A 24,279-nucleotide genomic window follows, 5' to 3' on the forward strand; every position below is an offset into this window, starting at 1 on the left:
AAAAACTATTAAAATAACTGGATTTAAGATCCTTGAATCTTGGGGCTGGGGCTATAGCTCAGCGGTAGAGTGCTTGCGTACCACATGTGAGGCCCTGGGTTGGATCCTCAGCACCACATACAAATGAATAACTATAGAATAAAGGTTAAAAAAAAAAATCCTTGAATCTCAATGTATCAAAACTAATGTTTCTATATTCAAAAATAAACAGTTAGAAAACTGAAATTTTTTGGCTGGGGTTGTGGCTCAGTGGTAGAGTGCTTGCCTAGCACGGGTGAGGCTCTGGGTTCGATCCCCAACACCACATAAAAATAAATAAATAAAGATATTGTGTCCAACTACAACTAAAATATAAATTAAAAAAAAACCCTGAAAATTTAAAAGTGATAAAATTTGTATTAGCATAAAATACACCAAAAGCTAAGAGTAAATCCAATGAAACATAGGCATGTTCTCTACACAAAAAAACACAAAATTTTTCTGAGAGGAACGAGCTAATCAGATGGAAAGAGATTTTATATTCATGAATTTAAAAACTTAATACTTTAAGATGTTATCTATCTCCAAATTTATCTACAGATTCAATTCAACCACAATTCAGAATCCCAGCAGGTGGTGGTGGTGGTTGTAGAAACTGATGCTAATATAAGGTCATTTTTTTTAAAGGAAAAATGACATGCGATATAACAGAAAAGGTAATCTTTCCAATAAATGATGCTAGATCAATTGGATGAGGGAAAAGAAGGAAGGAAAGGAGAGAAGAGGAAGAAACTTTTTATATTACATCTTACTAAAAAATCACTTGGATTATAGGTCTAAATGTGATAAGTAAAATAAGCCTCTAGGAGAAAACACAGAGTCATACATTCATGGGTGTATAATAGTGAAGGATTTTAGTCATCAGAGAAAAGCAAATTAAAACCATGAGTCAGGTGGTGGATCACACCTGTAATCTCAGCACATAGGGAGGCTGAGGCAGGAGGATCCTAAGTTGAAAGATAAACTCAGCAAATAAAAAGAACTGGGGATATGTCTCAGTGGTAAAGGGTTCCTGGATCCAATTCCTAGTACTAAAAATCAAAACAATCCAAACCCAAATCCACAATGAAATATTACAATGCACCCCCATAATAGCTAATTTAAAAAGTCGTTTGACTAACAAGCCAGGCGCAGTGGTGCACACCTGTAATCCCATAAGCTGGGGAGCCTGAGACAGGAGGATCTAAAGTTCAAAGCCAGCCTCAGCAATGGTGAGGCACTAAGTAACTCAGTGAGACAGTCTCTAAAAAAATACAAAATAGGGCTGGGGATGTGGCTCAGTGGTTTGGTGTCCCTGAGTTTAAACACAGGTCCCCCCCACCCAAATGATGTTAACAATAACAACCATCAGAGAGTTTGTAGAGCAATTAGCACTTTCATACCCTGCTGGTAGAAGTCTCTCTCCATTCTGGATGTTTGCAGACTACCCACTTTCAGGTCCCATTACTCCCCCATCACCACATCTCCACAATCGGTAATAAAGCCCTTTGGCTCTCTCCCTTGGCACTCCGGGGAAGGTTAAACTATACAAGCTCTGGACTACATGGGAACACTCACCATAGTCTCATGTCTGAACCACCATAAAACCCAGAGGCATCTGCCTTTTCCTTCACTTAAGCCAAACAGTTTAGGATAAGTATCTGCCCAGCTCTCCCCAGAAAGCCTCATTATATGCGTAATATTCTTATACTCTCATGTGTACATGTGGCATTAAAACTTTAAAAACTCCAACCAATACTGGGTGGGGGGATTGATCCCATCCTGCATGGGGCAACCACCAAGACTGCCAGAAATAATTCTCCTAGTTATATACAACAGACATGCACATACATAAGCAACCACATACACACACAAGAATGTTCACAGCATTACTCACAATAATTTAAGACTTGAAACACATCCTGTCAATAACACTACGGGTGAACAAACTTTAGTATATTCACACAGTATACAACTAACTATACAGCTGGAAATGATCTGTTTCTCAGTGTGGATGGTAATTACATAAGTACATTCACTTCATAACATTCATTAAGATATACACTTATCATTGTAGAATTTTCTATATTATATCATTGGACTACATTGGGGACACTCTCCATGGTCTCATATCTGAACCACCATAAAAACCAGAGGCATCTGCCTCTTCTTTCACTTAAGCCAAACAGTTTAGGATAAGTGTCTGCCAAGCTCTCCCTAGAAAGCCTCATTATGTGCGTATCTCTACATCTCAATAAAAAGTTTTAAAAAATTAAGAAATAGATTATGAATAAATTTGGATTAGGCCAGTATGCTCCCTAGAGATCTCTTTGCCATGTAACCAATCATCAAGGGAATGAACTATGATACTAAACTATGTGGCTTTAAGTAGCATCCCACAGTTGCAGTGAAGCCATACCACAATAACCTCAATACAAGGCACTACTATAGACCACTTCAGGGTTGAACATGCAGTGTGAAGCATACAGATCAAGTCCCTGCCACCACACAGCTTTCACTATGGGGGAGGAGGGCATGCACTGACAAATAAGCAAATAAATCCTGAAGGCAAGTGAAGTGTGGAAAAAAAACTAAAGCAAAATAAGGGGAAAAAGAGATTGGTAGTATATTATTTTACACTGAAGGAAAAGGGGAGATTTCTCTGAGAATGCCATTTCCATTCATTACAGTATGAACCCCATGGTGTACATATCTATACATACTCACAACGTACAACTCCTCTGCCCTACTGAAAAATGATTAACAGGAATAAAAAATTATACAAAATAAAAAGAACTTTTAGAGCTTAGTGAAATAAATATTATGTATAGAAACCAAATACTTTATTTCTTTGTACGTACTTGTTGGTCTGGTTGACAACTATGCAGCTTCCATTAGGAATTAATTCTACGTTATTTCTGTCCCAATGCAACTGTGAACACAAATAAACTCAGATAACATCTCCAAAAATAATTCTCAACAGTTTATCACCACCAAAACCACTTTGGAGTGAATCTCTTTTCCTACAAGATTTGTAAGAATGTACATCTTTGTCATTAAAAACTAGAAGAAAGGTATAAACAAAAAACTACCATTCATCATGAAGAATGTTAGTTTTTTTTCAAAACTTGAATCATCTTAACTGATCAGATTTAACAAACTAATCAGAAAATTGTCAGAACTCAATATTTGCTTTACATGTAGTGTAGACAGTGTAGCAGATTTGCAAAATGATCACCAATCCCTCCCTTCCCCTAAAAGGGGCAATGTGACTTGGCAATATCTTCCATCAAGAGCGGAGTGCATATTTTAGCCATTGAATCTGGGGTGGCCATGTGCAGTACTTTGGCCAATGGGATCTGACAGAAGCAGAACCTTGAGAAGCTGCTGTGTGTTGGGCTTGCTATCTACCCCGTGAAGCAGCCTTGGCTAGCCTATTAGTAAATTAAGAACCCACATGGAACAAAGACCAGCTGTTTCAGCTGACACTCCATAAACCAATCCACCTGCCCATCACCAGGCATGTGGTAAAGGCCATGGCAGATCACCCAACCCCACTCACCCAGCCCAGACACACAGAATTATGTTTGAGCTACTAAGTTTAAGGGTAGGTTGTTACATAGTAAAATTTAATATACCCAAACTAATGAAAAACAAGGAAAAAACCTCTTTTCATTAACATGATTTAGAATTTTTTTTTGAAGTAAAAGGTGACATTTGGGTAAAGTATCTAAAGGGTTATTAACCAAAGATAAAACTGAATGTTATCAGGTTTTTATTGTTACTTACATTAAAATAGACGTAAAATACTTCTCCAAAGTCATTGCCTTCATCATCCAGAAGTGTCTGCAAACTCCTAAGAAAGAATTTTGTTTTTAAAAGTACAGTAATCTCTCATCACTAGATATTTTAGATCACCATCTATAATAACTAATGGCATGAGTACAGCTAATCCAAAGGTGGGGGTTAATGTTCATGGCACCCATTTTCTGTGGACTGACAGTTAAACTGGGCCTGAACTCAGCTAAAATGTGAGGCACAGGAACTTATGTGCAGGATCCCCTCTGATTTGTAGCTCTTTTCCTTCAACCCTAACTTTCTTAACCCAGTGATGCAGGTTTCTAGCTAGAAAAGAAAAACATGTTTACTGACACCAAAATTCATTCAAACTGGTATTAGCCCTCTTTATGCTTTTGAATTTCACCTACAGATTAATAAGTTTCCTATCAATATCGGATATCATGAAATCTGAGGAGTAAGTTAAAGGACCTTCTCTTCTATCTCTTTCCCCAGTACCATTGAGCTTAAGAAAAACCTGAAATTCTACTATCTTATTAATTTCAAGGCACCTCTCACAGCAGCTTCCATAAAGAGGTCAGGAGCCAGCCTTTTCAGATTTCCAGCCTGTCATGCTGTGGTACTTTATACATACTTTCAAAGTCACATGTCTTGCATTGATTTTTGCTTACACACTCGTTTATTCATTTAGCATTCAAGCAGACCCTAACACGGCAGGCACAGGGAATGTAAAAGGTGAGACTAACCCATCACCAACAAACCCTGAGGGAAGTAGGTGAGGTATGCTGAGGAAGTCCCCCCTACAGTATGGTCAGATCTGTGCAAGTATGTAAAAGACACAGGTGTAGCTTCAAAGAAATTTCCAAAGGGACACCTATCTTTGGGAAAGGTCTCTGGATCTGTGTTCCCCGACTCCCACCAGGCTTTTATTACAGTATTGTAACATAATAGATCATACTTATTGTTTTTTTAGGGAGAAAAGGAGGCAAATTACTCTCTAGCTGTGACCCTGTGAAATCAAACAAGTTATTGCTTCCAATGACAGAACAGGTGACATTCTTATTCTAGAAAAGAGGTAAGAGGCCAGGTGTGGTGGTGCATGCCTGTAATCCCAGCAACTTTCAAAGCAGAGGCGGGAGGACCGAGAGTTAAAAGCCAGCCTCAGCAATTTAGCAATTAAGCAACTCAGTAAGACCCTGTATCTAATAAAATACAAAACAGGGCTGGGGACGTAGCTCCCGTGGTCAAGTGCCCCTGAGTTCAATCCCTGGTACCCCCCGCCCTCCAAAAAAGCTAGAAAAGAGACAAGAGAAAGAGGTAACAGTTCCCAAGTTAAATCCAAAAAACCCCAAAGGGTGAACATGGAATTTTTAGGTCTGAGAATAATCTTTGGATGGCTCACCTTTGATAGGGCTGGGATTGGAAACTGCCCTCATAGCTTTGCCAGGCATAGCCCACCTAACAGCTCTCAATGGTGGCAGCCATATGCCTGTGGCTCTCTTAGGCTGGAGTGGCTTGCTGGTGGCTCTGCTGTCCTGGGGTCTCTAGGGAAGCCTCACTTCTTGGCAATTCTCTGCCTGGGCCAAATGATTCTATCAGGCACTGTCTGAAATCTAGGTCAAGGAAGCCATACCTCCAGGCATGTGTGCTCTGTGCGCTTACAAATATGGGGGCACCTGAGCCCCTAGCACCTGTGTATTTACCACCTGTACACTCAAGAAGGGTGGCCACTGCAGCCACACCAAACCCAAGTTCAGTGGAGCCCAGGAAGATTGGCTGAGCACCGTGCTAGAGTGCAGGGAGCAGAGATTTGATAAAGTGCCAAGCATAGACCGTGAGGTCTGATGATACCTAGAGTCTCTCCTTTGACATAGTTCTGTATCCTAGGCCTTGAGTGGAAGCTCTGATGATTTCCACAAATGCTGTCAGTCATTTTCCCATCATCTTGGTGAACAGTGCCAGGCCCCAGTTAATCCACACTACCCTCTTTACCAAAGATTGCTTGGCCACAACCCCTGGGTGTTCTCCCCCAAACACACCTTTTTGCAACATGGCCAGGCTGCAAATTTCTCCAAATCTTTATGTTCTACTTCCCTTTGAGTACAAATTCCTTCTTTTTTTTTTTTTTTTTAGTACTAAAGACTGATGCCAGGGATGCTCTACTTCTCAGATACATCTCAGTCCTTTTTAAAATTTATTTTAAGACAGGGACTCAGTAAGTTGCCCAGGCCGACCCCATCAAACTTGTGATCCTCCTGTCTCAGCCTCCTGAATAGCTGGGATTATAGGTGTACATCACTGCGTCACAAATTCAATCTTTAAATCATTTCTCTCTTCTCACATTTTACTTTAAGCAATCAAGAAATCTTACTGCTCAACAATTTGCTTAGAAATTTCTTTTCACAATTCTCTGCTCATAAATTCTACCTTTCACAGAATACTAAAACACAAACACAATTCAGCTAACTTTTTTGCCATGTTATAAGGACTGCCCTTTCTCCAGTTTCAAATAACATCCCTCACTTGTTTTGAGACTTGTACCAAATGGCCTATAGTGTCCATATTCTACCCAACACCTTCATCATAACCACTTAGGTAATGTCCAAGAAGACTGTAGCCTTCTCTACCACTTTCCTCTTTTGAGTCCTCATCAGAATAGCCCTTCATGGTCTGTTTGCAGCATTACAGACTTTTTTCAAACCACATCTCAAAACAACTCCAGCCCCTGCCTATTACCTAGATGCTTGCAAATTGCTTCCACAGTTTCACATATTTGTTATAGTAATATCCCCTTCTTGTCTTCTCATTTCTGACTTCATCCATTTTGGCTTCTGTAACAAAATACCTTATACGAAGATGATATATAAACAACAGAAATTTAATGCTTATAGGACTCACTAGAAGCTAAGATCAAGACAACAGCAGATTCTGTGTCTAGCAGGGGACAGTTCACCACAGATGGTGCCTTTAATGTGCCCTCACAAGGCAGAAGAGGGGAATAAGTGCACTAATCCCACTGAAAAGGGCTTTGCCTTGGGATCTAATCATTTCTTAAAGACTTTCCCCCAAATACTATAGCATGGGGTAGGCAGACCGCAACAGTTCCCCCTCTCATTTTTCTATCATCCTCAAATGAGTTCAAATATCTACCAGTTTCACTAAGGTATCTATCTCTTGATGAACAGAGAAGCTCTTTAATCTTAATGCTGTTAAATTTATCAATCTTTTCTTTAAAAGTTAGTTCTATGTCTTGAAAAATCTATCCTATAGACCTTCAGTATCTATATCCATTTTCTATATTTTAGTCATTTTTGCATCGAATACTTAAGTCCTTTATCCACATGGAGGACTTTTGGGTGAGACTTTAGGCAATGATCTACTATCACTTTTCTCCCAGGTGGGTAATAATTTTTTACAGATCTATTTATTAAATAATACTATTTCCATTAATCTAACATGCAACCTCTAACAGGTTGCATATATATCCAAGTCATTTTCTGAGCTTTCTCTTCAGCACCACTGGAAACCCTACACCATTAACATGCTGTTCTAATTAGTACAGCTTTCCAATAATTCGGGGTATCTGGTAGGCCAAGTTCTCTATCTTTATTTACCTGAAGAATTATGTCTGGCTATTCTTGGTCCTCTGTTCATTCATAGAAATTTTAGAATCAGCTTATGAGGTTTAATAAAAAGTCTACTGGGAAAAAACTGGAGAATTACAGAATTCAGAGAAATCAGTGAGTGGTTTTCAAAATGTGGCTCAGGCCAAGAACTACTGGGAACCCTGGGGATTTTACAGAGAGTTCACAGGGTCAAAACTACTTTCATATTACTAAGCTGCTATTTGCCTTTGTGCATTGTGTCATGAGTAGAGAGAAATTTTCCAGAGGCTATGTGAAACTATGGAATGCTCTGATAACAGAATGTTTGTGTATTCCTGTGTTTAAAACATTTCTCATTTTTAACTTCTAATACTATAAATACCAACAGATGTAACCAACAAAAGAAAAAGTTCTTTGTGGTCTTCAATGATTTTGAGATAATCTTCAAACTTGAAAATCTGAGAAGTACTACTCACATACATATTTACTGAGTTTATGCATGTTAAAAATACAGGGGCAGGGGCTGTGGTTCAGTGGTAGCGCATTTGCCTGGCATGTGTGAGACATTGGGTTTGATTCTCAGCACTGCATATAAATAAAATAAAATTCTACCAATAGCTAAAAAAATATTTTAAAAAATACATAAAAGTGACTAAAGTTAGTTAAGTCTTCTTAGGCATAAGTATTATTTAGGTCTTCTTCAGTGTTTGCCATAAAAATAATGACAAATTTATCTTCTTTCCAAATCTTGTGTTTTTATTACATTTTCCTTGTCTTATTAATGTATTTAGTATAATGAGAAATAGTTGGACTCTGGAGCCAGATCTATGTTCAAATCATTGGTCTGACACTGAGGGGTCCTGTGCAAGTTACCTAACCTCTCTGTTTCAGTTTCCTTAACTAGAAAATGAAGGTATTCATAATAGGACCATATTACTGTTTTCATTATTTTAAAAATCTCTATAGTGTCTGATTGCATAAATATACTAAATACGCTGGGTATAGTGGCACTTGCCTGTAATTCTGGTGACTAGAAAGGCTCAGGCAGGAAAATCATAGGTTTGAGGCCAGTCTCAGAAACTTAGCAAGATCTTCTCTCAAAATAAAACCAATGAGGGTTGTAGTTGACTGGTAAAGTGCCCCCAAGTTCAATCCCCAGTACCCATCCCCCAAATATATATATGTGTATATACATATGTGTAGACATAAATATTAAAGGACATTTTAAGTAGTTCTTATATTTTTATAAATTATAATACAATGTAGGTTAGTATTACAAACTATTGCAGGGTTTTGCTTTCTTCTTCTTCTTCTTTTTTTTGCAGTGCTGGGGACTGAACCTAGAGCCCCCTCATGAATGTTAGGGAAGCACTCTACCACTGAGCTACACCCTCAGCCTGTGGCTATATATTTCTAAAAGTGAAATATTTAGAAGTAGACTTGCTGAATCAAAGGGCATATACAGTTTTAATTTTCACAAGTACCATGTCACACTGGTCTGAAAAAGGATTTCCGTTAAATACCTGAAATAAGAGTAAACCTTTCCCCAAAGCCTTGTTACCACAATTTAGCACCAATATCTCAATCCTCTCTCAGTTTGAAGCACCAGATACCTTCTCATGTTAACATGTACTCCAGGAGCACTAGTGAGACTGAACACCCTTTTAATTGTGAGCCATTTTATTGTTTCTTTTGTTGTTTGTCTTCTCAGATACTTTGTCAATTTGTATTAAGGATGTGTAGGGAAAGTGTTGCACGGCAGGGACAATAATGTATGTTACCGATGTTTCCCAGGTGGTACTTTGTCTTTCAACTAAAAAGTAAATTTCTACTTTAAAGGTGACAACTAGCCTGGTGTGGCTGCACATGCCTGTAATTCTAGTAACTCCATAGGCTGAAACTGAAGAATTGCAAGTTTAAGGCCAGCCTCAGCAACTTATCAAAGTCCTAAGTAACTTAGAAAGACCCTGTGTCAAAATAAAACTTAAAAAGAGCTGGGGATGTGGCTCAGTGGTAAAGCACCCATAGGTTCAATCCCGAGCACCAAAAAAAAAAAAAAAAAAATGATGACCACGAAACATCTAATATTAACATCATTAGCCGATTTTGCACCAAGGTATTGCCGCAGTCTGGCTGGGCACAAATAACGGAGCTGCCACAAAGCCTTGTAGGTTCAAACAGCAACTCTTTATTCCCCAGCTCTTACCGGCACTGCACACACACTACTGGGGAACACACTCCTTCCACCGGGCTCTGCACACCCAATCTCCCCGGGAACTCCAAAGTGGGGGCGCCCGAGGCAAATTCCGGGAGCAGCCCTATTCCTGCAGCAGGGTCCAACTCAATCAATCCAACATCATAGCAATTATATACAGCTTAACTCAAATCATCATCTCAATGGTTCTTTAGTGTCACCTTTCAACCATTCCCTCTGGCAATATGCCAGGCATCATTCTGACTGGGCTGTGGTTCTCAACAAGGTATTGTGTCTGCCCATGAAATTTTCCACATAGAAAATACTCAAAAATAATACTGAGTGCCGAGGTGTAAGTCATAGGAACAATCAACTCTTCTTAAGTTTAGAACATAAAACTATTGTCCAACAGTTCTTACCAGAGTTAAAAGTGGTTCAAAGTACCTAAAATGCTAATGTCAAACATGAAAAAACAATGCAGTGTGCATATTTAAATATTTATCTTAATATCTTAATATATTTTAGATAAGATCTTAAAAGGGGACTGTGTTCCTTACTTTCCCAAAACAGGACTGAGTTCTTTTAAGTCTTCCAATGATGGCACCTGGTCCAAAAGCTTCTTGAACAGTGCCACTGGGAAAGGGATGTTGGCCACATTGCGGTTGAAAAGGGAAAGTCCACAGAGAACCCCAAAGAAGAAATATCTCTTCTCCTCAAATTTAGGCTGAAAAGAGAAAAACAATTTCAAAGTATTACGAATTCTTTTTCATTACAGTGAAATGTTCATGTCAGGTAAATTCCTTTTCCACTTTCACAAAATCAAATTGCAAATTAACACCAAAAATTCTGAGGTAAGAACATTTAGGGTTTAGTTGGGTGTGGTGGTGCACACCTGTAATCCCAGTGGCTTGGGAAGCTGAGGAAGGAGGCTTGTGAATTCAAGGTTATCCTCAGTAACTTAGCAAGACCCTAAGCAACTCAGCAAGACCCTGTTTCTGAATCTAATATAAAAAAGGACTGGAGATGTGGCTCAGTTAATGGTTGAGCACCCTTGGGTTCGACGATGGTACTAAAAAAAAAAAAAAAAAAGGATATTTAGGGTTTATATTTGGATATTAAATAAATATATTTGGTTATTAAGTGCCTACCAGAGTTTCATTTTACTAAAACCATAACAGGAACAAAAACATATTTGGCTTAGTAATCCTTATAAGATTATCTCAAAATTACATCAATAACTCTTACCATAAAATAGTTTTCTGTGGCATATGACACATTTTTACGGTCATGGAATACCACAAGCAAAGAAAAGAGGGCTCACCCTGGCAGGAAACCATATGTAGGAGGCCTCTTCAGGATATATAAACATCCCATATTCTGGCCGGGTCATCTCTTCAAATAAACAGTAGAAAAATTCTGTCTTGACTCCTCCAAGGTCATATTCATATCCAATTTCTCCAATAAATGAAACCTGGAGAAACAGCAAATAAGGTATCACTTCCAGGGCTCTGTATGAAGTTTCTCTTTGTAACAATAGTCACTAACAATTTTGAACCCAAGTTTTAGTAGGTATTGTGGTTAGCATCCTACTTATTTTATCCTATCTAGTTTCCCAATTAACTCTAAGAGGGTAATGAGGCTTGAGAATTTCAATAACTCTCCCAAGTTTTTGTCAACAGCTATGGAGCACAGTCCAGATTTCATCCTCAATCTGTTATACCCCAGACCTTGAAGTCTTTACCATAAAACAGCCCTTGACTGGCATCTCTATTTTAGTAATCAGGTCCATTAAACATAATAAAAATTAAATAAACAAATCATAAATATATTAGGATTTTCAAAAAACTGGAAAGCCAGAGCATGCACACTTGCTGCTTAACCCCAAGGGCACTGAGGAGATGCTACAACTACCAATGGAAACACAATGGACCAGAAAAAGCCCCCAAAGACCACCTTGTGGCAAAGGGAGAGGACTTCCTCTAACACCCTTTGTTCCTTTCTTTTTTTTCTTCTCTCAACACCAAGAATTATAAATGATAATTATACTTTACCCTCAACTCTCTCCTCAAGTCTTCGTTCTCAAATTGACTGAGCTGACTCAAAACATCCTCAATCAAGTGATTCCTTCTGACTTTTAGATTAAAGGTGGGCAATGAAGCTAATTCAGATTCTTCTTGTACAATAATTCCTGCCAAACTCACGTAAGCTCGAATTTTTCTTTCCTAAGGAAAGAAAAATGTTTCATTTCATTTTGCTATTTTCCCTCTTTAAGTAGAAGTTTGTAAAATGGAATAAACCAGTTTTACTTATAATTACACCTTGCATTTATGAAATGAGCCTTATATAAACCCCTAGAAGTAAACAATACATTCAGTATTTGCTCTTAGCAAGCAGAAGAAATGTGGGTCCTTTGGAACAAAATACTTTGCAGAGCCAAACTAAACATGCAGGGAGGTGACCAAATGTAGGTTTTAGTGGACCACTTTATCTTAACACAACTATTAATGTTTAGGTTTTTAAAGGCTGAGAGATTCAACAGTATTCACTGGGACAGTGCACTGCAGCATAAAACTCTCATTTAAAAGTCAGATGTTTAGAAAGGAAGCAGGCTGTAGGAAAAACCCAGGTAGAAGTTAATAGAAGAGAGGAATAATTAGGGGAGGAGAGAGAGAAGAGATAGAGGAAATTAAGGTAGGTAGAATGTTCATTCTCAAATTAAATGGCAATTTGGGAAGCCTGTGGCTCTAGCAATAGAGTGCTTGCCTAGTTATGTGTGGGGCCCTGGGTTCAATCCTCAGCACCACATATAAAAAATAAATAAATAATAAAGAACTAAAATTATCACTGGAAGTTTGCTTAAAATCAGGGGAAAATAGGGTATGAGAGTTGAAGCAAAATGAAGTTTTTGTGTATTTTTAAAATTCATTTTCTTTGTTAAATATTCCAAGAATGATCACACTTAAAAGTTATAAATGATATCCTATTTTGTAAATGCATTATGTGAGAGTATCTTATTTTAAGGACTTTTATTTGAATGTTATACATTCATATATACGTGTCTGTATATAAGAGCACATAATAGCAATTGCTATTACTTTGGGTAATGTACATTGTGTGAGGTACTGTTTTAAATGCTTTATTAACAAATTTAATCCTTTCAAAACAACAGTGATGTAGGGATTATCTGATATATTTTCCTCGTGAATTTTTCTTTTCTCGGGTGGTGGTGTGTGTGGAGTGATGCTGGAGATTGACCCCAGGGCCAAGTGCTCTACCACATAAACCTAGCTATACCCCAGGCCCTTTAATGCTTTCACTTGTCCAGTTTTAGGTCCAAAACCACTTTGCTAGATGTCCTGGCAAACAAAACCCCTTAAGCTGCTGACAGTACATTGAAATGGAACACTCAGAGTACTACCTATAGAGGTCCTAATTTCAAGGTTCCTTTGTCACATTTTATTCCTGCTGTATACCTTTCCATTAGATTGCACCTCCTTAAGTATTAGAAGTAATCCTAATCACACCTAGATTAGTGATACTTCTTTTGAGTACTATTCAGAAGACTACAGGCTCCCTTGACAACTTCAGGTAAAAACATCACAACTAGGTCAGTTGCTCAAGATCTGTCCTTTGTGACAGAAGCCCTAACATGCCTAAGGTCTGAGCAACCTAAATTCTGAGTTTTCTTGGCTTTTTCTTTTTAGTTGTAGTTGGACACAATACCTTTACTTCTTTCATTTACTTATTTATTTATGTGGTGCTGAGGATGGTACCCAGCGCCTTGCACATACTAGGCAAGCACTCTACCACTGAGCCACAATCCCAGCTCCTTCCCTGGCTTTCTTTAGAGAACAAACTCCTAAATGCCATAGCTGTGGCTTTGCCAGCAGGGGCTCCCTTACCACCCCCCAAAAAGGGCACACTCAAGAAAGAATTTATCTTGTAATTTATGTTAACGAAGACAGAGAACTAGACATTCGTACCTGTATTTTTAGAATTGAGTCTGCATAAAGTAGTTTAGTTTTTGACCGAATATCAAAAACAAATGGAAAGTGACTGAATATGACACAATGCATGTCTTCTGAAGTATCCTAAAAATGAAAACGATGAGAGTTCTGATAAATTAGAAGAACAGAGACCTCTTACACCTTACCTCATAGCCTTAAATCCCTTTTGGTTTTAAAGTTTCAGTACTTCCAGCCAAAGCAATCAAAATTGCTGGCCAGCAGTACTAGTTGTAGAAAATGTATTTAACATGTCACCAATGAAAGGTATATAAGCCTAATATTTTCAGCACCATTTAATTTAGCAATTATAAACTTTGGACATGTTCTAAAAGAGTCTGTCCCACAGCAACCTGAGTGTCTGAAATGTGAATCAGCTCGGGGAACAGGGGATTGATACAGTGTGGAGAGCTGGCTAACTCAGTCATGTCTCATCAAGCAAGGGTTGATATGTCAGAAGGAAAAGAATGATAACCTTCAGAGAAAGGGGAAAAAAAACCTCAATCAGCTACAGCACTGGCATCACAAACCTCTGAACTATTTTTTTTTAAAAACAAACAAAGAGTGCTTACCCCTGGACCCCCTCCCCAAAGCTGCAGCTATGAACTGCTGGCTCTTGGCGTCTGGTGAGTCATGGGGCCCCCAAAGGCACTGTAGCTTCCGTCTGTGTTGTCTCAATATCAGAGACAACCAGTTCTCTCAGAGCATTTTACCTTTGCTTTTTCAGCAAATTTGTCTTCTTCTTATAGCATTCCCTGAGGCCTGCTCACCTGGTTGGTCCCAGGTACAATCACTTTTCTGCCAGTGCTTCTGGTAAAAAACTGCATAGGTTTTAATAAGTCTTATTCTTCCTACCAGCCTGCTATTTCAATTGTGCAATTACAGAGTGCAAAGTTTCTCAGAAACTCATGGAGAAAGTTGTGGGAGAATATCTAAATCAACTCACTGATGATCATCTTCTCCCCTCACACATGCCAAACTTACCAAGTTCATTTTCCAACAGGATCTTCTATATGCTTCTCCATAAAAATTGAGCCAATCTGAGAGTACATCTAATTTGAAAATATCTTCAGGCAGTTGATATTTAATTTGGTTTACCTAAAATAAAATGTGACATCAGAACATTGTCTTATATTTAAAGACAATTTTACTTAATGGTTGTTAGTTACATTATTGAATTAAACAGTAAATTAAATATTCTTAATGACCACAGTAAAATTCTATCCAATTGCCAAATCCCCCAATTTTCATGAACAAAAAGAATACCCAAAAATTAACAGGAGAAATTGATGATATGATAAACTTTTAATTACTTTAAATTCAGAGGAAAGTTTTTAAAGCATTTTAAGTCCAAAGGCAAAAGCCAGTTCTTCATTTCTTACTCTTCTAGAGCTTACCAATATACTATTTACAAATCCCTTGAGGATTTCTTCCATTACTGCTTGAGCATTTCTCATGATTTTCTTTGTAAGTGGTAAAAACTCTTTACAGGATACTTCTTTGAGCTCTTCCATAAATTTCTCGCTTTTTAAAAACCCCATTTAAAAAAAAAATTATCTTTCCCTTTTATACAAAACCTTTAGAGGGGCTGGGATCGTGGCTCAGTGGTACAGCACTTGCCTAATCCATGTGAGGCACTGGGTTCGAGTCTCAGCACCACATACAAATAAATAAATAAATAAAATTCATCAATGACTAATAAAAATATTAAAAAAAAAAAAGACCTTTAAAAATAATCCAGGACAGAGCCAGATGTGGTGGGTGTACATCAGTAATCCCAGCAACTCAGGAGGCTGAGGCAGAATGATTGCAAATTCAAGGTCAGCCTCAGCAAATCAGCAAGGCCTTGTCTCAAAATAAAAAACAAAAGGGCTAGGGATGTAAAGGGCCCCTGGGTTCAATCCCCAGTACTACAAATAAAGGAACAAATGAATGAATGTAGTCTGGGATAGCCACTATTTTCAATAGTATAGAAGGCTTTTTTTCTTTAGCAATGATGATCCAATGAAAACCAGAAATACAGGGGAAATTGTGAAAACATTTTAAAGTCATTATTGATTTTGTAGTAGATATGGAACAGTCCACCACACTGTTCAAATTAGAGAGTCAATAGATCCTATCCCCACAGACCTGAGACCCAAAGGGCGAAGCCATCAGAGTGAAGGTGACCTAGAAATAAATTCTTTCCTTCACCACTATCAATCTGCCTCCACCTCAACCCTAGGGCCATAAGGCAAACTATAGCAATTTGGAATGGTGTTGAGTTGGGGAAAAATATTCCCCAGAGGACTTGTTATTACTAGAGCTCTCCTACAAATATGCACACTAAACTCCTACCACCTGGGGATCTAAAACGATTCAAGCCAAGAATTTAATTATCTGCAGGAACACAGCAGAAACAAGTTCTCCCTGAAAAAAATCCTAGCCACCAACTAATTCCAAAAGATAAATCTCTAAGGTGAATGAAGCTTTCTCAACACAAATACAAAACACATGATGAGAGACAGGAGGAGCTTTCAGCAGACATAAGAAATGACCTGTAAATACTTCAGGTATTAGAGTTATAATATATATATATTTAAATAAAGGGAAAACTTGAAAAAATATATTGTAAAAAATGACCAAGAAAATAAATGTAAAGAATAAATCACAACGTCTGAAAATGAAAAACATTCATACTTAAAATTAAGTATAAAAAGTAAAAGGTAGTTTTAATAGCAGAAAGAAGTAACTGAAAGGAGAATTCATGAAATGGAAGTCAAGGCTGAAGAAGTCATTAAGAATGGCTGGGTGTGGTGGTGCATTCCTGTAATCCCAACAGTTTGGGAGGCTGAGGCAGGAGGGTCCAGAGGTCAAAGCCAGCCTTAGTAACTGCAATTCACTAAGCAACTCAGGAAACCATGTCTCTAAATAAAAATAAAATACAAAATAGGGTTGGGGCGTGGCACAGCAGTTGAGTGTCCTTGAGTTTAGTCCCCCTCAAAAAACAATCATCATCCAGAATGGAGTACAGCGAGACAAAGAGATGGAAAAATAAGACAGAAAGCTTGAGACACATGGCGATATTCAGTGAGATGGTCTAATATAATTGGAATCTCAGTAGGACAGAATCAATTATTGGCTTAAATTTAAAATATGCAACAACTTTGAAAAGGAGGGCACATCCTCAGACCATTACAGGTATATTTTCAAAAACCATGTAATAAATATTCTATTTAATAGTGACATGCAAAACATTTCCTTTAAAATCACAAGACAAGGTACCTGCTATTACTACCACTTCTATTTGCACTCTACTGCCTATCCGGTGTAATAAGGGAAAATAGTAAAAAGTGAAAACAAAAAAACCCAGCAAATTCAAAAGGATCTTCAGATAAATCATAAGATCTATGTGAGAATTTAGCAGTAACTGATGTAAGAATCAACATTTAAAAATCAATGAATTCTGGGACTAGGAGTGTGTATTTCAGTCGTAGAGTGTTAGACTAGTATGCACAAGACCTTGGGTTTGATACTAGCACTACCAAAAATAAAAATAAATAAAAAATTAATGTGTTCCCATAAGCTAGTAACATAATTTATTTACCTACGTACATTTCAGGGTTGAACCCAGAGGCACTTTATCATTAAACCACATCCCCAGCCCTTTTAAAATTTTTTTTATTTTGAGACAAGTTCTTATAAGGTGCTGATACTGGCTTTGCCTCACACAGTATGAGGCAAGTGCTCTACTGCTGAGCCACAATCCCAGCCCCTATAATTTTTAAATCATGATTTACAATAGCCTAAAAATGACTAAGAATCTCGGAACCAATTAAAAAAATCCAAGACTTTCACAGTCACAGTAAAGATACAGTTCTCCCTAAAGTGAAATATGGATTCAATGTAACTCCAGTCAAATTCCCAGTAAGATTTTTTTATTTGTATATGTGTAATTTGTCAAATCAACTTTAAAATTTATAAAGAGGAGGCAAGTGCAAAAAATAACCAAAAATACACTTCAAAAACAAAGTAGGGGTACTTCTCTTACCAGATATAAACAATCAGAAGAGAGTCAGAAATGGCCAGTAATACAGCAATGAGCCCAGAAATGAATGCCACACATACAAACCTGAATTATGACAGTGCCCAAGCTTGAATTTCCCATCAATGGGGAAAGGGCATTATTTCAATTAATGGTTACTAATTATTTTCCATGTGAAAAACAATCAATATAAATTTGATATCAATTTTCAATTAGATTAAACACTAAATTCTGAAGGAATAAACTAAAAGCATTTTCCTCTATATCTAGATAAGAGCCACAGTCTGTCTACTTATAGCCCACATATCTTGCACAGTGGTTCCACGCCAGCCTCTACGACCTGCTTGGTTGCTGGAGAGTGTACTCTGTCACACTCCAAGTCTCAGGGCTGGCCAAGAAGTACTTGTGGTAGAGGTGGATGAAACCAGGGCACGTGGGTGGAAGCATCCACATACAGGCATGTGACATTCCTCATTGTAGCAGGGATAAGACCCACGTAAGAAAAGAAGTACAGAGGGCTCAGTGAGGGACCTGTCTGAGCTGCCACTTTTTTCAGTGTAGAATGCTATAAGGAGCCTGAAATTTCTAAGTTCCACCCTAGCTTCCCCTGTCATTATTAGGTTTTATTTTTCTAGGAGGGAGGATAGAGTACATTTAACAGTTAGTTAGGTTTCTTTCTTTCTTTTTAATAAGTACATTTGATTTTTTTTCTTCTTAGTTTAGATGAACACAATACCTTAATTTATTTTTATGTAGTGCTGAGGATCGAACCCAGTGCCTCTCACATGCTAGGCCAGCACTTTACCACTAAGCCACAACCCCAGCCCTGTTAGTTAGATTTCTAATATTCTAAATATCTGCTTCCATGTATCTTCTTCCTCTGGCCTTGGCTATCATCCTCTGAAGACTATCTAGTGCCAGGTGCAATGTATATCTGTAATCCTAGCTACTCAGGAGGCTTAAGCAGGAGGATCTCAAGTTTGAGACCAGCCTGGGCAACTTGGTGAGCCTCTATTAAAAATGAAACATAAGGGCTGGGGATGTGGCTCTAGCGGTAGCGCGCTTGCCTGGCATGCGTGCGGCCCGGGTTCGATCCTCAGCACCACATACCAACAAAGATGTTGTGTCCGCCAAATACTGAAGAATAAATACTAAAATTCTCTCTCTCTATCCCTCTCTCTCACTCTCTCTTTAAAAAAAAAAAAAAAATAAAAAAAAATGAAAAATAAGAATAATTAAGGGTTGGGGCTAGGTGCAATTGTGCACACCTGTAATTCCAGAAACTTGAGAGGCTGAGACAGAAGGATTGCAAATTCAAGGCCAGACTCAGCAAATTAGGGAAGCCCTCAGCAACTTATCAGGATTCTATCTCAAAATAATAAATAAATAGATAGGACTGGGGATGTACCTCAGTGGTAAAGTACCCATGGGTTAAACCTCTGGTACCAAAAAGAAAAAGAAGAAGAAAAAAAAAGAAAAAAGAGAGATATAGGTCAATGGTTAAGCACCTCTGGGTTCAATCTACAGTACTATAAATAAACAAACAAATGCATAAATAAATAAAAAAATAAGCTTTGTTAAAAAACACTACAGAGTGAAAGACAAGCTATAACACAAATATTTATTTATAACACAAATAATTAACAAAGGACTAGTGTCTAAAATTTTAAAAAACTCCTTTAGCCAAGGCAAATATCCATGTAAAATGAACATGATTCAAGGACAGGCATTTCAGAGAAGAGGAAACAAACATTGCAATTATAAACATGTAAAATATGCTCTAATACATTAGAACCAGGGAAGTTCATTTAAAATCATAATTTGGTATCATTTCATATAAAACATGTCTTCTAAATTTTAAAGCCTGATGTGGAACAATAGGGATTCTCATAATCTCCTAGAGAAGAATTAAACTGATCTAGTCATTTCAGAAAATAGTTTGTCACTATTAAAAAAGAACATATATTTCCATAACCTATCAATTCCAGAATCAGCTATGAAAAGAAAAAAATCAACTCTTGGCCCAAGAAAACCAAGAAATAAGTATGAAAATACTTATAACAATATGTTTTCTCATAAGGGAATACCCACTCCAAAACCAAACCAAACCAAACTGAACCAAGGAAGTGAAAGAGCATATGCATTTATCAATACTGGAATGCATGTATTACGGCTTGTACTAGAGAACGGACAGCAGTACACGGTGGAAATGAATGAAATACAGCCAATTAGTATTATCTGGAGTAATCTATAAAACAAAATATTGAATATAATTCATATAAATTTTGAAAACAGCAAAAGTAAACATCATAATGCCTACAGACACACATATATATATAGTCATAAAACAGAAAGAGAAAGGAAATGATTAATCCCAAATCCAGGTTCACAGCTACCTCTGGGAAGTGGAGAGAGTGTGATCTCTGAGGGATATACCAGCATTTTCAAAAGTATTGGAAATGTTTTATGTTTTAGGTATCTGATGTTTGTTTATTACCTTTCTTCAAATAGATATTATATCTGTTTGTGTATCTTCTGTACATAGATATTATATCCAGTTATCCCTTAGGATCCTGGGAGATTGGTTCAAGGACCCCCTAGAGATACCAAATCCATAGCTGCTGAAGTCCCTTATTTAAAATGGCACAGCATTTTCATGTAACCTAAACATAACCTCTCATGTACTTTAAATATCTAGATACTTGATATCTAATGTAACATAAATGCTGCAGGAATAGCTGTTATACTGTATTATTTAGGGAATAATGAAAAGGGGGGAAAAAAGTCTGCACATGTGCAGAACAGATGTGATTTTTGTTTTCAAATGCTTTTAAATTCTCAGTTGAATCCCTGGATGTGAAACCCACAGACATGGAGGGTCAAATGGAATAATCCTTTATGTCAATGATGTAATTTATAAAACACAACATTAAAAAATAGCAATCTACACCTGAGGGAGAACAAGGACTTCAGGCCACTTCCCCTCAATTTCACCCTCTCCTAGAGGGAAGAAGCTTGGAGATGCCATTGCTCATTTTCCCATAGCAATGGAATGTAAAAGTTGTCAGCGGGGAAATGTAACAGTGGTCTGCTTTATGCTTTGAATATAGCTCTTGCTGCTCTGCCATTGCGACTTATTTTCAAAACAAACATGTTCTTTCTCTTCCTCACTCCCTCTCCTTCCCCCATCTCCCCTCCTAATTCTCCAGGAAACAGATTACCTTTCTTCACCATCCTATGCAGAGTTACCTGCTCTGAGCATACAACAAACCAAAAAAAGGGACTGACTTGGGGATGGCACCAGAAGACCTAAGAAATTACTCTCTCCTAATTTAACAAGTGAATTACAACCCCAGACAGAGAACTCTGGAATCAGCCTTTGAATTTCCTCTTTAAACCCCACCCCCTTGTTTTTTTTTTCCCATTCCCACGCAATTTCCCTTTTCTCTCCCTTTCCCTCCCACCTCATGTCTCTGTTTAATGTTAATCTTTTCCTCCTGCTCTTCCTCCCTGCTCTGTTCTTAGTTACTCTCATTATATCAAAGAAGACATTTGGCATTTGATTTTTAGGGATTGGCTAGCTTCACTCAGCATAATCTGCTTTAATGCCATCCATTTCCCTGCAAATTCCATGAGTTTGTCATTTTTTAGTGCAGAGTAATACTCCATTGTGTATAAATGCCATTTTTTTTTTTTTTAAACAAGGAGAGAAATGAACTACAGTAGATAGGGTAGAGAGAGAAGATGGGAGGGGAGGGGGGATAGTAGAGGATAGGAAAGGTAGCAGAATACAACAGTTACTAATATGGCATTATGTAAAAATGTGGATGTGTAACCGATGTGATTCTGCAATCTGTATTTGGGGTAAAAATGGGAGTTCATAACCCACTTGAATCTAATGTATGAAATATGATATGTCAAGAGCTTTGTAATGTTTTGAACAACCAATTAAAAAAAAAAAGGAAAAAATAAATAAATAAACCCCACCCCCACCATGGGCAGAATCAACAGACTCAGGGATGAGTCTTGTGTTTCTCCTTTGCTAGGAAAGCAATAAAATAGTTTTTCCTTTTTATTAAAAGAGAAAAAAGAAAAAGGCAATATAAACTTCTTATGTTTCATGAGCCTGCTTAAAATTCAGGCCAATTAAAAGAGAATCAACTATAATTGCCAACTACAGACGTGGAGGTTTCTAAATGAACCCTTACCCTATGCAGCTTTTTCAAAATTTCTAGTAGAGCTTTAAGGTGACAGTTATTCTCATTGTTTTCAGTCCAATAATGCAGCTGAGAGTTGATGGCTTTCATAAACATCTGAACCAGGTTTCTGAAAGTGAATTCTTGCAGAGTTGCCCAATACTCTTCTGAGGAATTAAAAGAAGATAAATGCAATTGCTAGTAGGTAATTTCTCTTGGATTCTTGGAAAAAAAGGGGTCAACAGTGCCCCAAATTCATACCAAAATTTTTTTACATATGTCATAATTATCAAAACACATTTGTAATAAACCAGTGAATAAATATAATTGTAATTAATACACAAGCATTTCAAAAGTACTAAGAAATACTAGATTTTTACATCCTGAAAAAACTCCTTTAGCTGGGTTTGTAGCTCAGTGATAGAGCGCTTGCCTAGCATGTGTGAGGCATTGGGTTCGATCCTCAGCATCACATAAAGATAAATAAATAAAATAAAGGTATGGTACCCATTTACAACTAAAAAAAAAAAAAATCTTAAAACAACAAAAACACTCTTTTATTGTTAAGAAAAACTTGTTCTAACCAATTTGTGAGAAAAATGCAGACATTAATCACATTCTTTGCCTAGATGAAAAAGCATATTGTTAAATTAGGAACTGTTTATGACTCAAACTCTTTAATTCTTAGAACACATATTTCATTTAAAAAATTAAAACCAAATAACCACTCTAAAATATTTTTTCATCACTTACAATACAGTTTATTTTGGGTGCTAGGATTTACCACTGAGCTACATTCCCAACCCTTTTTAAATTTTTGAAGGGGAAGGTGTCTCATTAAGTTGCTTAGGGCCTCACTAAATTGCTGAGGCTGGCCTTGAACTTGTGATCTTCCTGCTTTAGCCTTCCAAATTGCTGGGGTAACAGGCTTGCAACACCACTCCGGGCAGTTTAGATTTAATAAAATGTGAAGAGTGGACATACCAAGTACTGAATATACTAGGTATGTCAAAAATCTTTGTTAAAATCTATTCATGCCTAGACAATCAGGATGTGACACAATCCACAAAACAATGGATTTAAATTATTTTTTTTTAATATTTTTTTGTAGTTATACACAAAATTTAATTAAATTAATTTATTTATTTATTTTTATGTGGTGCTGAGGATTGAACCCAGGGCCTTGAACGTGTGAGCACTCTACCGCTGAGCCATAACCCTAGCCTGGATTTGAATTCTTAAAAGACAAAAAAGCTGTAAAATATTTCCTGAGAAAATTTCAATATGGCCTAGATATAAGGTGGTATCATGGAATTATGCCTAATTTTCTTAAGTTTGATGATCATATGAAGTTAATGGACATTCAATATTAATGCTGAAATGAGCAAAATCTCACGTCCTCAATTTACTTTCAAATAGTTAAACAAAACTAAAAGGTAATCTGATAGAAGAGAAAGCACAAATGACCACATATTCATTGTTGATGACTCTAAGGTAGAAGATACATGGGTAATTGCTCTCCTGCTCTTTCATCTTCCTTGAATTTGTGAAAAAATTTATAATGAAATGTTCGGGAAGAAAGACCTCATGACCAAGCCAAGCATGTATATTCCAAGAACTCTAAAAAAGTACTAGAATGATCATTTTAAATGACCACAGTAATTATTATAGCATCTTTAAGAGTATGCTAAGAATATAAACTGTAACACATGAATATATTATTATATCTAAATTTTGTTATAATTTTTGCATGTAACCAGGCATGTCTTTCCATTAAGATGGGTGAAGTATATTCAATCATAAACCATCACTCTTACCCAGAATTCCTAGTGACTGGTCACTCATTTTACAAATAGTCTCTGCAAACGGAACCACCAGGCTCTCCCAGTTGTTAAAATCATGCATCACTGGACACTCTGGGAGAAGGAAGAAAATTTCTAAAGCTTCTTGGTGTAGAAAACAAAATGGCAGATTTTTGAGCAGATTATCTCTGAGGCAGGTAGTTATCTGTGGTCAGCAAGAATGAGAGAAAAGGCATTCAAAATTCAGGAACTGGGTGCCACATCATCAGTTCAAACACAGTGTAGAACCTGGAGTTTCACTCCAGAAGGAAATCTGAATACTCGTTTAGTTTCCCTGAAACTCACGTTGACAACCCATCTTGCCAAGGTTCCCTAATACAGAGGTATAGATACGGGACAAGTATTCCCACTGTTCAATGTTGGGCACATGAATGAGATCAGGAAGAAACCACAAGTGTGAGGATGACACTGAATGAACAACGGATTCAGAATAGGCAGCTTTCCCAATAACTAATATTACACTCTGCCCTCTGGTTCACACCGTGACACCCCATTTTCTGAAAAAAAAAAAAAAAAAGAAGAATGTGTCTGAATCCAATAACGTAAACAAAATAAAACTCTTAACACAATGTGGTTCC

At 37.3% G+C, this 24,279-nt stretch overlaps 1 protein-coding gene across 2 annotated transcripts in view; it reads right to left on the reverse strand.

Annotated features, from left to right (window-relative positions):
• The window catches only part of Herc5 (HECT and RLD domain containing E3 ubiquitin protein ligase 5), a 55,528-nt gene that overhangs the window by 12,996 nt on the left and 18,253 nt on the right, over positions 1-24,279 (reverse strand). For both annotated transcript variants that reach the window (XM_077110139.1, XM_076864001.2), the window contains exons 12-20: positions 23,657-23,846; positions 21,852-22,006; positions 14,604-14,717; positions 13,599-13,706; positions 11,667-11,837; positions 10,937-11,086; positions 10,173-10,339; positions 3,808-3,874; positions 2,880-2,950 (exon numbers count right to left, since the gene is read on the reverse strand). In XM_077110139.1, the coding sequence (XP_076966254.1) occupies positions 2,880-2,950; positions 3,808-3,874; positions 10,173-10,339; positions 10,937-11,086; positions 11,667-11,837; positions 13,599-13,706; positions 14,604-14,717; positions 21,852-22,006; positions 23,657-23,846 (1,193 nt within the window). The remainder of the gene's footprint in view (positions 1-2,879; positions 2,951-3,807; positions 3,875-10,172; positions 10,340-10,936; positions 11,087-11,666; positions 11,838-13,598; positions 13,707-14,603; positions 14,718-21,851; positions 22,007-23,656; positions 23,847-24,279) is intronic.

This window comes from Callospermophilus lateralis, chromosome 8 (genome assembly GCF_048772815.1).
Source record: "Callospermophilus lateralis isolate mCalLat2 chromosome 8, mCalLat2.hap1, whole genome shotgun sequence".
Taxonomy (NCBI): domain Eukaryota; kingdom Metazoa; phylum Chordata; class Mammalia; order Rodentia; family Sciuridae; genus Callospermophilus; species Callospermophilus lateralis.